Genomic DNA, 17,208 nt, shown 5'->3' with positions numbered 1-17,208 from the left:
TCAGCAGAGAACCAAGATTGTTTTTCGTGCTTTCATTTTTTAGCTTATTCCGTGCTTCTGCACGCACACGCATTTTATTTTTCACGTTAGCTAAATATGTATTTTTCCCCACTGTGTCTTGCAGGTTGTAGGGATCCTCGTTGGACTTGGTATCATAGCACTGGTGACCTCTCCCTTGCTGCTTGTGGCATCTCCATGCATCATCTGCTGCATTTGCAAATCTTGCCGAAGCAAAAAGAAAAAGCACAGCCTACCTACAACCTAAAAGTCTGTGTTTGTTTGAGCCTGTATCTGTACAGTATACATTTGTGAGAAAGCACAACGGTTGGATTTTGGTGCCATACCTATCAAATAATGCTCCTCTTTTTTCCTTTTTTTTTTTTTTGGCCAATTTTTGGGATAAGTGCCTATTCTCTACAGGCTACTCTATTGGTAACAAGTGACAGAGTGGAAGAAGTCTAGATAATTGTACAGTACATACGGTATATGTTTTTGCTTTCTGACAGAAAAACATAACACCATTCAGTAGCTCATACCCTCAACTATGAGCCACCTCTTGAGGCTGCTAGAACTTCACCATCTTCTATCAGCCACACATGAATCAACTCTGCAGTATTAATCTGCTTTTGCAGGCCCAGGTGTTACTGTCATGCTTTCCGCTGGTTCTTGGTGAAAGTCTTTGAAATTTTTGAGTGCATTTTAAAAGGGGAAGAGAAGAGGCTTGATGTTTTTCTGTCTGTCAGCTCATCCCATTAGAAGTAACAAACTGTTAAAAAATGTATTTGACAGTTTTCTGTCAACTGGCAACCATGGCATTTCTTTCAGCATTGAAATCAGTGGGTTTTATATTACTGATTCCAATGACAATTAAAAGCCAACAAAACTATTTCTAAGACAGAGCTGCCTTTTAAGAGACTGGACTAGTTTGAGAAAGCTGTATTTTTTTCTGATCAGATATGCTGTATTTGAAATATAAGGAGTTTGCATATTTCCCTGCCATTGGGCATACCTTTTGTCAGTAGCATGGGTAATAAATTCACCATGGATCTAATAATTTAGGAAAGGCAGTGATACAGCTCCTATTCTGTTCAGTACTGGGATCTTGGTTGTGTGTGTATCCAGTGACCTCATGTCCGTGGATGTACCGAGTGCATAATGCACAATTTATTTTCTAGGTAGTCAGTATATTTTTTCAACAGTTTACCTGGAATAGCAGCAAGAACCCTGTAATGTTACTGAGAACAGGATAAGGAAAACCCTCTCTTGGACCTTCTGGACCTGCTGATGTAAATTCTTGAGAAATGCTGTGTAACCATCAGTCCACAGGTGGATATTTCTTCTGTCCTGCTCAAGGTTAACAAACTGTTACATATCATTTTTTAGTTATTCTGGATCTGTCATTTAATACAGCCTTCATTTTCATTTGGTGCCTCACCGTCAAACTGATTCAGCCCTTACTATTAGTTACACCCATATAAATTCACTGAAACCTCCCTGAAGAGCTTAAGTTACTTCGGGCTCACTCAGGTGTTGCTGAGATCAGACTCTGCTCCCCCGAGTTTATTTCCTTAATGGCTGGTGCTCCTCATAACCCTGGCCAGCAGCAGCTTTTGTTCTGGGCTCCCAGTGCATTTTATATCTGTGGGAACTGATACGGGTTTGCACTATGTAATCAGTTGTAATTCCAAACCCCTTGTGATAAGGGCTGCAATATTTAAATGAGATGCTTGGCCTGAGCATTGTCTCAGGCTCTTCCTCCTCTTCTCTACCCTCCTGCATGCACGTGGTGCAAGGCACCAGGAGAATATTGTGAAGAGCTTCTCTTCTGTTGCATTTGGCTGAACCTCAGGAACTTTGCCTTCTTGGCAGTCATAAATGTGACCTTTCTTTGTTTAACGTCGCCCTCTGGTTCCTGTAACAGAAGTGGTAGATGTTCTTATTTTAAGAAAGTGCAGTCTGTTGAGCAGACTGGCATGGACAAAGGCCTTAAATGATACTGTCTGTTTTACTTTTACATTGATTTATTTTATAAATGCTGTCTGATTTTGTTACCAGTGGCGGTGCTCGCCAGTTGGAAAGGCTGTATTTATTCTTCATCCATAGCCTCTAAAGGAAGCAGAAAAATAGTACATTTTAAATGTAAAGTGCAATGCAGGCAACTACAATTTATAATAAGTGGAGAATGTTTTCTGTATGTGGTTATTTTTTTTTTAAGAATAGTAATGGTTGTGCTTGGGGGCAGTTATGGCATATTAAAATATCCAGCCCTTAGCTTTGCACTATTTTTCTACCGATGTTTTATGGCACTGCTGTCATTGTCAGCTTATTTACGAACTTGCAGTTAAGAGTCTTACTATAAGAAAGCCTCAAGAACAAACGTATACGAGCTGTACAGTCTCACTGACCATAACCAGCATTGTGAAGTACTGGGAGTCTTTGTGTGTTGAACTTAGTTGTTTTTTCATGTTTTGTGATCATACTTCTGCTAGCCAGTTTCTTTCTTTGCCTGCTTCCTCTTTCCCTTGCAAATGTTCAATGAAATGAATGTTTCTCCTGATTTTTCACTAATACTGCCATGTTGATGAAATTACCAAGTTCTTCCCTCTGTTAAAGGAGTGCAACTGAAGGCAGTATCTCGCTCGGAATACACTATTAGACATTAGTTGGCTGTTTACCACCTCTTTTAGCTCTTTAAAAGTTCTCGAAAGGTAATACAGCTGTGTCCATAGAGTGGCAAATTGTTTTAATGATTTATAGGACAGTATTTGATAAAAGCAGCACACGAGTGCATAGCTATAAAGTCTAGGAAAGCAAGACTATTCTGTTTATTTTTATTAACTTCTCAATCTGAGTACAGGGTAACATCTTTCAGAGACTCATACTAAATAGCAGAGATAAAATGTGCCTTTTCCACGTTCAGTTTTTATTGCTTGATCCAGTTTAGATGTCTAGTGGGGTTACCGAATGAAATTCAGTATCCAGGTGTTAGGGCAACCAAAGAGTCAGAATGCAAATCCAGGCACCAAAGTAGCAGATTGATTGCAATGGCCAGACTTTAACAAATATCCAAAAAACTGGATAAAGAAACACGAGCTACAGGTGCACCTTCCTTTGGCTGTGTAGATGGAACAAATTGACAAAGAACAAAGATCTAGAAATACTTCAGAACTTAAGCTAGAAATCTTAGGAGGATTATTTTACTTAAAAGTAGAGTGCACAGTGTACTGCGTATCCTGACTTTTCATTGCATAGAGATTCCTGAGTATGTGCTTTAAGTAGACTGTGACCTTGCTAGCTCATAAGGCTGAACTAACTCAGCTGTGCAGAAGTTCTGGGAGCAGTACGGCCCTACCCCTTGTTTTCCAGTAGACAAATATTTTGTACCAACTCATCATACTTACAAGGTTTCCAAAGAAATATATGAGGAAGAGAATTTTGCAGTGTTTCTTTCTTTCAAAAAACAAAAATTATAAGAGAAATCATAGAATTGTAGAATGGTTTTTGTTGGAGGAGACCTTAATGACCTTCTAGTTCCAACCCCTTGTCCGCAGGCAGGATTATCAGCCACCAACTCAGGATGCCAAGGACCTATCCAACCTGGTCTTGAATACCTCGAGGTATTCAATACCCACAGCTTCTCTGGGCAGCCTGTGCCCGTGCCTCACCACCCTCTGAGTAGAGAATTTCTTCCTAACATCTAACCTAAATCTCCCCTCTTTTAGTTTAAAGCCATTCCCCCCTGTTTTATCACTGTCAAACCGTCTAAAAAGTTGGTCCCCCTCCTGCTTGTAAGTGCCCTCCAAGTACTGGAAAGCTGCAGTGAAGTAGTGATGTCTCCCTGGAGCCTTCTCTTCTCTCAGCTAAACAAGCCCAACTCTTTCAACCTTTCTTCATAGGAGAGGTTCTCCAGCCCCTCTGATCATCTTCATGGTCCTCCCCTGAACCAACAGCTTGCTCCAACAGCTCTGTGTCTTTCTTGTGCTGGGAGCCTCAGGCTTGAACACAGTTCTCCAGATGTGGCCTCAACAGGGCCAAGTAGAGGCGAGACAATCACCTCTCTCTCCCTTCTTCCATTGCTCTTCTGATGCAGCCCAGGATGCAGCTGGCCTTCTGAGTTGCAAGAGCACACTGCTGGCTCATGTCCACCTTTGTGATGTTTCCCCTTTTCCAATCACCAGGGACTTTGCCAGACAGCCACAATTTTTTAAATATATATGGAGATTGACTTGGCAACCACATCAGCTAATTCCTTCAGAATCCTGGGATGCACGTCATCAGGCCCCATTGATTTGTACACATTCTGCCTCATGAAATGGTCTCAGACTTGCCCTGCTCTTACACTGGGATTGATTTTGCTCACTAATCCTCACTTAGAATTTCCAGGACACAAGTGGTGTGAGGAGCCTCACTGGCTGTGAAGATTGAGGCAAAGAAATCATTAAGTACCTCAGCCTTCTCCGTATCTGAGGAGGCCAAAAATAAAATAAAGAAACAACATTTTGTAGAAAACTTATTGCAAACATGGCAAATAGTAACTAAAAAATTTGAGTAGAGGAGGAAGGGCTCTAGCTGCTTTTAGCTTTGCTAAATCAATGTAAGTCCACTCTCTTGATCTCTATCTATGAGATGTGGTGAATGTTCCTGCCAGCCTTCCCACTCGCTATCCTTACCACCCATCCTTCTTCCTTCTGGCTTGGGGCATGTGTGGGTAACACACAGGGGAGAGAGCTCAGAGCTGGGATCTATGGCATATGACCTGGCCTGGCTCCATTACCTGAAGCAAATGCTTCTCATGCTATAGCATAAGCACTTCTCCACAGTATTTGTTATGCTATTGTAGACCTATGGGAGATGGTCAGTGTGACATTCAATAGTTGGTTATTTTTCAGTGGTGCATGAGGTTACTTAACTCTTAGAAGAACGTGAGGGCTTACAGTAATTGGTGTTTATACGGTGTTTTTATGATGCTAAGTGCTAGGTACTGTGACCTGTCCAGTAACATTGCATGAAGTATAGGTCCAAAGTTTAAAATATATGTAATTTTTACTTGAATAAACTAAGAGAAACTGGATACTATCTTCATATTTGCTTGGAGATATGCAAGTGGACAGCAATCAACTCCATTTCCACAAACTGACAGCAAAATAAACTTTTAGCTGCTCTGTTTGTGGTACTGCAGCAGGCAGTTGTGTTGCAGTGCCTGCTGCTTTAAAGGTCTGAAATCTGTTTTGCACTGTGTTTTCCTTTTCACAGTCACTTTTTTCTTCCTCAGACCAGATTCCCTTTAAGATCCTATTTTTCATCCCCAGTCTCAGGCCAAAGATTTTTAGAGTGAAATTAGTAGATTTCCTTATGTGAAAATAAAAGCCTTCTGACAATTTTCTTGCAGATTTTCTAAGAAATTTGATGCTGAGGTAATGACCAAAGATAGAAAATTCCAGCTTGGCTTGTTTAGAAAAACTTCATTTAAACTCAAGAGGCAGTCTTGGAATACGTAAATAAGGGCTGCTTTGTTAGAGCCCTACAACTTTTAAGCCTCACATTTCTAGGAAATATGCTGTGAAAAAAAAAATCACAGCCTCAATTATACACATCAAAAAAGATTCTCTTGTAGGCATTCAACAGCCCTCCCCATCCCTCTAGAATCTTTCTAGAGTGAACTTGTACAATAAGATAATTTGAAATATACAATAGAACAGATTAACTGTTCTAGCCATACAGCAGTGGTAAGATATCTCTCTCACATGTAAGACCAGGCCCTAATTTTTGTGGGTTGCAATAAAAACACAAAGATGTAGCTTTCCTGGAATAAAAAGAATTGATTCTTCTGCATTCTGCTAAGAATTGCTAAGAAGTGAACTTACTGCTAAGATTATGAAAACCTTCCATCTCTTTTTTTTCTTCGTCCTCTTGTTAGTTAAGTAATGTGGCAAGAACATAATGCTTTTGCAGAACAAGAATCCCAAAGGTCTGTTTTGTCACTACGTTCAGTTACGCAGATCCAATGCATTTTTGAAAATTCATTATTTATATAATTCATACATAATTTATGTTTTGTAATTATAAAATACAGATTTTGAGGGCGGTGATACATTTTACTGTATGATACATTTATTTTAGTTGCATTCAGATTGGAAATCTTTCCTCTTCTTCTTGGGGAGAAAGTCGTCGTGTTCCTGGCAAGGTAAATTCCTATGGTTTGCTGCAGTGCACAGTAAATGTTTTGTGCTGTGTTTTACTTGTGCTTTGTTATGTCTTGTCATGATCTCTCAAGTTAGTTCTCTGTATCAAGCAAATACTATGGTTAGGGAAAGTATTTTCCCAGCAATGCATTTTGGTGACTGCCACAGTTTGGACTATACAAGATGATGATGATTGACAAGATCCACCAGCTTTTTAGAGGACGTGACCTCATTCTTTCCCTTTCTCTTATGCCTTCTGCCCAAGGAGGTTTCTCTTTTCCTAGCTGAGAATTAGGGACTTCTCTCATTAGTCTGTGCCTTCTGAATGTCCAGGATGGAGCAGCTGCATCTGGTGGCTACATGCTGGGAGATCCCAGACAAGTTGAATGTGCAGTGCTGCAGCGTATGTGCAGTGAATTTCTTACATTTCAGGAAGGCGCCTGGTGGCTTACGGCTTGCTGGGACGTGCACCAGGTGTGGTTGGTGGAAGAGGGATTTTGTCCAAGCAATTTCATGAGTGCCACCAGCTGTAGGGCGACCAGCTGCAGGACACAGGTGTGGTGCTGAGCCATTGCAGCGCTGCAGCTGTGATGCTGAGCCATGTCACCGTGCATGCATGATCCTGGAGTGTTGTAAGGGCCACCGTCATCTCTACTTTACCCAGATTCCACAGCAAACCTCTGTTCCTTCAGTTTTCCAGTATCTGCTACTTGCCTGTTTCTATTTCAGAGAAACCTCAGATGGGATGAGTTATTTGGGGCTGGGCTGGTCTAGGCATTCGTTTTGCCAAAGGTCTAGAAAGAAAAACGAACTGCTACATGCCCTGCTGATACCAGCATCAGGGGCACCAAGTGTCAACTTGTGAGAACTCTTCATCTGCCACAGTGTTGCATATTTTTGAGGGGAAAAAAAGGGAAAAAAAAAAAAAAAAGTGCTTTTTTTGTTTTGTTTTAAGGCGTACTTTGAGGTGTCTGAGCCCAGCACCAAGATGTGGTCCTGAGTGCAACGTGGACTGGCATCAGTCACAGACCCTGCTGGGTGGCAGCCCTGTGCTCAGCCCAGCTGGGAGACCACGGCTCCCAGAGCTGCCAGCAGCAGGACACAGGGCTTCTATTGCTGTGCTGGCAGATGGTGTGGAAGGGAATGATTAAACTGCAACAGGAGGAAGCAAGTCCCTCTGCAGAGGGCCAGCCCCTGCTCTTCATTGGGACTTGTCTCCTGCACTGTGCTGCACAAGGGTGAAATCCTCTTCAGTGTACAGAGGTCGTTTACCTGGTACTTGGTTAAACTTATGTTTTATTTATCTGGGTTTCTTCCTTTCTTCCACGTAATACACTTTCTTCACCATTCTTATCCTGGTGAAGGGCAAAAGGGTTTGATCTTTGTAAGATTTGTTAAAATATTTTTGTGTTTATAAGAAAACTGACGTAAAAAGAAATAAGTGCTTTTGTAAGATTTTGTTGTATGATTCAGCATTTAAACATTTTACGGATGCAATTTTTTGCACTCTCTCTGCGTACATTCATAAAAGTATATATTTATTTTCTGTCTTTGAGGTTAACTGTTTTTTTTTTTCTTCTAATGTTACAAAATGCAATATGTGCGACATTAAATAATAGTGAAAACATCACATTTTGTAGTAATTCTCTATTAAACTGTCTTCAGAAAGATGAACATTTGGTTAAAAAAACCATGGGAATAATTCAAATGTATCTGGGGTGCTTACTGGAAATGTACAGGACAAAAGGGGCTGGAATAGTTGGAGGTAAAATCTTGACTCTTATCTACTTTCTGGAAAATGAATGAAATCGAACTGCATGCAGTACCTCCCCTGGGTTCCTTAACAACCTTTGAGATTTGTGCTCATCCATTTACAGAGCGGGACGAGCTCTGGCACAGCTCCCACATGCTGTTGCAGTTTTCCCTCTGCAGATGGGGCCTGGGACCCCTGTAGGCCCGGCCCTGTGCCACCGGTGGGGACCACATATAGAAGGCTGCAGAAGGCCAAGTCTGCTGCTTTCAAACCCTTTCTCATCCTTGTCCTCCCTCAGTCCGGCCTGTCCTTGTGGCAGATCTAGGTTTTGTGGTTTGTGTTGCCAAAGGATATAATGAAGCATTACACAGCCATGTAATTGCAGATAAACACGCTCCTCAGTTTTCACACACACGCATATCCTACTGTGTTCGTAAGGGACAATCACAGCCATGTACCTCAGCATCGAATATTAAAGTTGTGTCTACTATTAAGTATTTCTAGCTTAGCTACAATTACTCAGCACCCAGAGACAGGATTTTGCAGCTGAGTGACACACCCTTGAAAACCCAACCTGCCACATGGGGAGCTTTTCACCTCAGCAGATTATCTGATAGATATGGAGAGTTTGGGCTTTGAGGACACATTTTTTTGAGTATGAGGGTTGAGGGGAACGATGGACAAAGCTGTTTTCCCCTGTCATTGCCTTCGTAACCATGTCACTATTGTCACCTAAAAGTTTCAGTCACGCCCAGGCATTTTTTCCCACCAATTTGCTCAGAGTAAATTCAGCAACAATATTATTCTATTTAAATGCACTCATTTTTACTGACTTATTTTTGCAGGCTCAAGTTTTGTTCTGTCAGTGTGCAACAATGCAATGGCAGCACATCAGTCCATACAGTAACATGCCTGACACGTTGCAGCAGAACAAATACTTCCAGCACAGCAGTTTTCCATCAGAGGAGTCTGCTGATGATAGAAGAACCAATATTGTGGTGGGAATGTATAAATTCCATCAAATTCAGGGTAGAAACCAGCTGTTGGCAGCCTGTGTGCCTGGTGCCCTGCCAGCTACCAGCTGCCCATGGTGGGCAAGCTGCCTGGCTCCCCACCTGGTGGACAAGTGAGCTGCTGGCTCCTCACCTGCCAGCTTGGGGCAAAAAGCATTTTCCATGGAAAATTCAACATTTCTAAATTTTTCTCCCGTTGTTAAAATTCCAGATTGCATCAGCATGAGCGATTTTCAGCTGAGAAGAAATTGCAGATGCCTTGATGTGGTCACACCTTCTTCCATGCACACGTGTTCTTCAGTAGAAACAAGAATGAATTACCACATGCAGTTCACTCACAGTTCATCCACTTACCATGTGCACAGGGAACTGACACTCACCATTACTCCTCCCAATCCAAATATCTGGCCAGCTTTGGAAAGAAAAGAAAAAAGAAAATTGATGTCCTGAAATTTGGTTTGCTCCCTATTTCTACATGTCATTCTCCCCAGTTCCTTTACTTGTCATGAAGGCTAATATTCTTCAACAAACAGAGGTTTATCTCAGGGTTATTTATGAATAAACCCCTGGATTTTAAACTCCTTGTATTTATTAAGGTTCCAAAAGATGTCATCTTCTCAACTTGTCTGTACGTATATAGCAGATATCTGCTTCCCATGCCCACAGTCCCTTCTTTACAGGGATGAGGGCTGACTTCAGCATTACCTTCAGCTTTATTTTTCCCTCTGCTGTGACAAACGTTACCCACATCATCCTTGTAAAACCTCCTCTGATCTCCCAATGAGCAAGTTGTTTTGCTCTGGTGTGAGCCTATGGACAACGCCTGCACACCCTACAGTAGTTCTGTCATGCTCCTTTGCATGGCTCACGACCTTCATGAGGATGTTTCTTCCTCAGCAGCTGCCAATGACATCCAAGAAAGCCTCCAGGAAGGCCTCCAAGAAGGCCTCCAGGGCTGTGACCAAGAGATACCTTCAATGGTTGCACCATGAGGTGACCAAGCTCAGTTCCACGTTGAGTTGTCCACCCATGAGAGGTGATCCAGAGGTACAGGTCCTTTGGAGATGCCTCCTCCTCCCTTACACAGAGGACAGCCCAAGTGTCTGCTCCCATTCCCCATGTCTCAGCAGTGCTGCAGTCAGTTGTGGCCAGTGGAGACACACTGAGCCTCTCAGGTGTCTTGCAAGCAAATTCAAGGCAGCAAGTCTGTACTGTGATTTTCAGCAGTAATATTCTTTCTTGTCATTCTTTTCCCTAAATTGAGCTTTTGCAGCCTTGCAGTTAGAGCAGCTGTGCTTTAGAGTTAAGGAGGAATGATGGAATTGTTGCTGAGTATCAGAGCTTCTGAGGAACAGCCTGGTGTTTACACCTGCCCAAAAATGTGCCTGGGTTTTTATCAAAAAGGGAAAACTGCCAGAACCATGGCTTCTCCAACTGAGGCTGTGGAAAGTTTACCCAGAAGAGTAGTAGTGAGGCCTCCAAGCAGGAGAATCCCTAGTTGTCTTAAGGTTGAAATTGGCTTGTTTCTTTTTCCTTAGTACTATCATGTATTATAGAAACAAAAATTTGTTCCTGATGCTGAGCTCCTGTTAGCATGAGTAGGTATAATCTTGTCTTACCAAGAGCTTTGTCAACGTCAGAATATCAAACTTGGAGAAAGCCTGAAGGATCGGTCAATTAGTGAATGATTAAATTTTCTGTCTTGGTTAATGAACTGAATTTAAGCCCAGGTGAGTGGCTGTGCCTATACTGGCCCGTGCTGCTGCCTGTCACTGGAGATCCTGCTGTAGGCTGTCCTGGAAGTGGCAGCAGCTGGTGGGAGGCTGTTCTGGGAGCGCTGGCTTTCTCTGTGGCAGTGTGCCTGAGCATCCCGCTGCTTGGCTGGGCCTGCAGGTGGGCTCCCGGAACAAGGCTGTGGGGAGCAACCTGTGATGCTGCCCAGGGGAAGTGCTAAATATGGGGGGAGGTACATCAGGACCTTGGGGCTTGCTCAGCTGAATGTCTTTTGGGAACAATTTGTTTTTAATGATACCTTTTCCCATTTTGAGAGTTTGCCTAGTCTCCCTGGGAGCGTTGCCTTAATAGTAAAGGTAGTGATGCTTTGAGGAGGGAAGGACAGCAGATGTGATGTTGTTGTGGTAGCCCACCATCATCCCATGTCTTCCTGGTGTGTGCTCTGAGGTGCTCAGCTGCCAGGAACTTCTGGTAAGGGCTTGGGATAGCTGTGGAAAAATGTTGTCCTTCTCTCCTCCATCAGATGTTTGTTTCCTATTGTAAATGGATTCCTGTGGCAGTAATTTACTGGTGACAGTATCCTGGTGTCTGAAGGGTGGGCTGCACTGGTGGCTCTCTCAGAGTTCTGCTCCTTCCCAGAAGCTTCCAGTGGATCAATGTCCCCTGGCCCCTCCAGAGCACCCGGCAGCCCTGGAAGGATGGATTTTGCAGGGAAAGTGGGAACTTGGCTGCAAGGAGAGGAAGAAAGTCTATCAAAGGAGGGAAAGGTAAATGTGTGTGGGGGCGAAAAGTGATGAAAGTAATATTTAAGAATATGTAATGTTAATTTTGACAAGATGACTCAATTCTGCTGCCAGCCAGCAGCATATGGGATCAATCAAAAATAAGTAAAAGGGAAAGTGTTGTGTGTGCCACTGTGGGAATTCTGGCTTTTTTGACTGTGGGGTGGTTTACTTGGCACCTTCTCTGATGGCTGCTGATGAAATCCCCCTGGGTCATAGGGAGAAAAGAAAGAATTCTGTCCCTGGAGCTGTCTGGGCTCACTGACAGAGCTTTAAGCTAGGTTTGAAGGGGGAAAAGGATGATAGCGAGCCTGCTGACTACAAGTGTGGGGTAGTATAGCCAAGTCAGAGGGACAGGATGCTAGTGGGGGCCCTCAGCCTGCTGCATCTTATGGTGAATATACTAGGCAGCAAGTTGTCAGGGCTCATCTCCAGTGCTTTAAACTAGATTTGATGGGCAAAGGCTGAGGAATAGAGAAGAGCCAGGGAACCCTCTTGCTTTAGGAAGCAGTGAGGGAAAACCTCAAATTTGTCCCAGGCGTTTTTGGGAGGGCTCCTCTATGGAGGCAATGCGGCCCAGCTGATGTGCCTCTATACTGATAACACACAGCAAGGGAAATAAGTAGGAGCGGATGGAAACTGTGATGCAATTGGAAAAGTATGATCTTATTGCTATCACAGAAATGCGCTGGGATGATTCACATAACTGGAATACCATTATTGAGGGCCATGAGCTCTTTAGAAGGGATAGGCAAGGTAGGAGGGGTTGAGGTGTTGCCTTCTTATGTTAAGAAGCGGATAGACTGTGAAGAGCTCTCTCTGAGAAACAGTCATGAACAAGTTGAGAGCTTGTGGTTTAAAATTAGAGGCCAGACCAATAAAGCACACCTAGTGGTCAGCGTTACCACAGGTCATCTGATAAAGGGAAGTCTGTTAAGGCTTTCTTGCTATAGCTGCAAGAGGCATCACGTTTGCAGACTGTCATCCTGGTGGGGGGCAATTTCAACCACGTGGACATCTGCTGGGAAAACAACATGGTGACCTGCAAACAATCTGGGAGACTCCTGGAGTCCATTGACAATAACTTTCTAGTTCAGTTAGAAATAGTGTTGCTGGACCTGGTGCTCACCAACATGGAAGAGATCATAAAAGAGGTTAAGATCAGAGGCAGCCTGGGCTGAAGCAGCCATGCTCTGGTCATGTTCATGATCTAAAGGAATGTGGGCCTAGCAAAGACTGGAGTCAGGACCCTAAAATTCAGGAGAGCAAACTTGAGGCTGTCTGAAGTATTGTTGGATGAGATTCCCTGGGAAACTGTCCCTAGGGACAGAGGGCAGAGGAGATTTCCATCCCTCAGAAAAAGAAACCAGGCAGACAAGGCAGGAAACCAGCATGGCTGAGCAAGAACCTGCTGTTCAGGCTGAGGGGAAAAAAGGAAAGGCATAAGCAGTGGAAGTGGGGGTGGGTGGCCTCGGAAGAATATAGGGATGCTGTCCGGATGTACAGGAATGGGATCAGGAAAGCCAAGGTGCAGATGAAATTGAACTTGGCAAGGGAGGTGAAAAACAAGAAGGAATTTTTTAGATGCACTTGGCAGAACAGACTGGCAAATGAGGGTGTACCTCTGAAAAGACAGAGCTGGCCTCCTCAGATGTGAAGATGGCTGAGGTACTTAATGAGTTACTTGCCTCAGTGTTCGTGGATAGTTAGGCTTCCCACACTCCTTGTGTCCTGGAAATTCTAAGCAGGGGTCAGGGGAGCAAAATCACTCCCAGTATAAGAGTGAAGCAAGTCCAAGACCACCTCATGAGGCTGAATGTGTGCAAGTCTATGGGATGCAATGACACATCCCGGGGTTCTGAAGGAATTGGCTGATGTGATTGCCAAGTATATATTTAAAAATCGTCGCTGTCTGGCAAAGTTCCTGGTAACCAGAAAAGTGGAAACATCACCTCCATATTCAAGAAGGGGAGAAAGGAAGGCCTGGGGAACTACAAACTGGTGAGCCTCAAGTCTGTGCCTGGGAAGATCATGGAGTGCATCCTCCTGGAAGAGATGTTAAGGCACATGTGGAATGAGGTGGTAATATAAGACAGCCATCATAGCTTCAGCAAGGATAGATTGTGCCTGACCAATCTGGTAGCCTTCTATGATAGAGTGACAGCATCAGTGGACAAATGAAGGGCAATTGATGTAATCTACCTGGACTTGAGCAAGGTCTTTGACATAATACCACACCACATCCTTATCTCTAAATTGGAGACAGAAGGATTTGAAGTCTTGGCTATTAGGTGGATAAAGAATTGGTTGGATTGGTTGGAAGGTAGTAGACACAGTGTTGTTGTCAATGTTTTTATGTCCAGGTGGAGGCCAGTCATGAGTGTTGTCCCCCAGGGGTCCATCTTGGGACCAGTGCTCTTCAACATCTTTATTAGTGACACAGACAGTGGGATCAAGTGTACCCTCAGCAAGTTGGCTGATGAACCAGGCTGAATGATGCAGTTGAGAACAGAAGGGAGAGATACCATCCAGAGAGACCTGGACACATTCAAAATGTGAGCACAGAAGAAGCTAATGAGGTTTAACAAGGCTGAGTGCATAATGCTGCACTTGGATCAAGGCAAACCCAGATACGAGTACAGACTGGGAGAAGAACTCACTGACAGCAGCTCTGGAGAAGGACTTGGGGTTCCCGATGGACGAAAAGCTGGACCAGCAGTGTGCTCTTGCAGCCTGGAAGGCCAACTATGTCCTGGGCTGCATCAATAAAGGGGGGGCAAGAGGGAGAGGGTGATGGTAGCCCTCTACTCTGCCCTTGTGAGGCCCCATCAGGAGCACTGTGTTCAAGCCTGGGACCCTCACTACAGATGGTTGGAGTGGCCACAGAGATAATCAAAGGGCTAAAGTACCTCTCCTGTGAAGAAAGGTTAAGGGAGCTGGGCTTGTTTAGCTTGGAGAAGGCACTAGGGAGACCTCGTTGTGACCTTCCAGTACTTGAAGGGAACTCACAAAGAGGAGGAGGACAGACTTCTTACACGGTTTGATAGTGATAGGACAAGGGGGAGTGATTTAAAACCATTAAGAGGGGAAAATTAGATTAGATGTTAGGAAGAAATTTGTTTCTCAAAGGGTGGTCACCATCATCATTTATGACAAATTTAAATTACAGAATCATAGAATCACAGATCTGAAGGGACTGGAAAGGACCTCCAGAGATCATCAAGTCCAGCCCACCTGCAAAGCAGGCCCCATATAACAGGCATTACAATTTTGCATTGCTTAGTTAGCCTTTCCAATGGATCATCTTGTTTGCAAAGTATGGGAGCTGTCAAACTCACTGCAATTTTCATATTTTAGACTGTTCTAAGTCATTTTGTTTAAATACACCATTATCCTTGGATTCTATTTAGTTATTTCATACAAGATGAAAACAATCTGACAACCGATCATATCCTGTTTCACAGGGGTAAAATAGATACTTTTGAAATCTACCTTACCTTATTTGTTTCATCTCAATTCCTATCTAATCAAACCTTCTCTGTGCAACTAAATAGCAACATTTAAAACCCATTTGGATCATGTAAATATAAGTTGATATGGCAAGTAGCTGAGTACTTGTGAGGCACTGGAACATATTACCCAAAGAAGCTGTGAATGCCCCATCCCTGGAGGTGCTCAAGGTCAGGTTGGATGGGGCCCTGAGCAGCCTGATCTGGTGGCTGGCAGTTCTGCCCACGGCAAGGGGGTTGGAATGATATAATCTTTAAGGTCTCTTTCAACATAAGCTATTCAATGACTCTGTGTACGTAAGCAATGGGGTAATTCATCAGGAAATAAGTTTGTGTCAGCTAATTAAAAGCAATTCTAAATTTCTGGTGGCCCACAGTCCTCACAGTCATTTTCGTCACTCTTCCTAAATGAGGCCTAGGTTCAGGCAGCCTCAGGCCTGGGTCTATGGCCATGCTTCATGTTCACACGCTTCCAAGGGTGACCAGTATGCATGTGACAGACCTGTGTCCACGTGTGGGCTTGTAACTCTGCCGGAGATGAGCTCTGCATGGTGCTGGGCTTTGAGACTGGGCAGTCTCCTCCCTCCAGCAGCTGATGCCACCCAAGGCAGGGGGCTGGTGGTGCCCCTCCCTTCCCATGCACTGTATGTCTTCTCTTGGTCCCATGCTGGTGTCTTTTGGACACCTTTGATGTATGGCCAGGCCCAGCCTTATGGTCTAAAGAGAATGCTGATGGTGGCTTTGTCATCTCTGTGTCCTGAGATCCCGCTTCGCCTCCTCTGGGAAGGCAACTGTCTGAGGCTCAGGGATTTGTATGGGTGTGTATCTGTGTTTTTCATTAAGCTGATATCACATGGGAAGTGTTGGCACCAGGGATGGTCAGAACTACTTAGCTTTGGCACTGAGGTATTATTATAAAACCCATTATTCACAAACTATCATTATGCAATCACAGATAATGACTGCTATATAAATGATACTGTATTATCTATCTATTTATTTATGTGCTCATTATCACCTAAAAGCACCTGAGATCATAGAATCTTAGGGGTTGGAAAGGACCTCTGGAGACCATCAAGTCCAGCCCCTCTGCTTAAGCTGGTTCCCTACAGAAGGTCATACAGGAAAGTGTCCAGACAGGATGACCAGTTTCTTCCTAGAAATGATTACTTTTCAGCATGTGCCAAACTAAAATGCAGAGCAGCCATCCACGGTGTAGAGAAGTGAAGTGATGGTGAGGCGCTGGGCTGCAGGGGGCATTGCTTTGCTTGGGGAAGATGAAGGCTGCCATTTTGTTAAGAAGCTCTGGGGCCAGGGCTCAGTGGTGCTCAGTCTGGGGTCTTCTTGTGCAGGAATCTCACTGCTGATGCAGACACCCTTATAGCATGTGGAGTGCATAAAAAACCAATGTCAGAGATTTGACTTGTACCTCTAATGCATCTGCTAGTCTGTCTCAAGCCCCATCGGTGTTGGTGCAAGTGGTTCTCCATCACTTCTGCTTCCCAGAAGCGATGAAATCATCTGACTTGCTGTGCAATGAGAGATATTTGGCTGCTGGCTTGGCTCACTGCTCTGCTTCTACAGGAAGGATTCCATGGGTGGACAGACAGAGCAGGGACCAGGAATTAAAGAGCAGATTATGGTAATTGTCTGATTCATAAAAGAAAAAAAAAAAAAGGAAAAAGAAAAAAAATAAAGTGTGGAATAGTGTCCAGCTGATTTCACAAAGTGCTGTGGCTGTTTTTCCTTGAATGTTCCCAGTCTCTGCTGGGACAGAGTTGTGTGGGCTCACTGATAGACTCTGCCTCTGCTGGTGGACATGGAGGAATTTCTGGATTTTGGAGGAAGATGTTTGTGCCTCACATTAGGGTCTGGCAGACCATGTTCACCACAGCATTATCCTCCGGTTGTCACCAAATGGGACAGGCATGAGACAGGCACATCACCCCTGCAGGTGTGCCTGTTGTTCCCCACTGCCACAGGCAGCCTCCAAGGACTGTGCCAGGTGAGCCTCTCCCTCCTGCCCTGTGGATTCAGCACAAGAGTTGGTTGAAGAGCCCTGCTCTGATACCTTGGATGTCAGTGTCCAACCTTTTCTTCCTTCTCCAGCATCTTCAAGGGAATTTTAGAGCCTATGTCAGGGTGTCAGGTGGGTGCATCTTCTCTAAGCTGACCTTCTAGAGAGGGGTCCTGGTTGCTGAACCTTCTGATGAGTCAGGTTTTGGACTACTGGAT

At 44.0% G+C, this 17,208-nt stretch overlaps 1 protein-coding gene across 3 annotated transcripts in view; it reads left to right on the top strand.

Moving 5' to 3' along the window:
- The window catches only part of RNF144B (ring finger protein 144B), an 87,853-nt gene extending 80,041 nt beyond the window's left edge, over positions 1 to 7,812 (top strand). For all 3 annotated transcript variants that reach the window (XM_085220122.1, XM_003204719.5, XM_010708310.4), the window contains exon 8: positions 125 to 7,812. In XM_085220122.1, coding sequence (XP_085076248.1) covers positions 125 to 265 — 141 coding nt within the window. In that variant the 3' untranslated portion in view covers positions 266 to 7,812. The remainder of the gene's footprint in view (positions 1 to 124) is intronic.
- Positions 7,813 to 17,208: the final 9,396 nt, after the last annotated feature.

The sequence above is a fragment of the Meleagris gallopavo genome, chromosome 3 (assembly GCF_905368555.1).
Source record: "Meleagris gallopavo chromosome 3, MGAL_WU_HG_1.1, whole genome shotgun sequence".
Lineage (NCBI taxonomy): Eukaryota > Metazoa > Chordata > Aves > Galliformes > Phasianidae > Meleagris > Meleagris gallopavo.
Note: the sequence above shows the minus strand (reverse complement) of the source record. Positions and strands in the feature narration are given on the sequence as shown.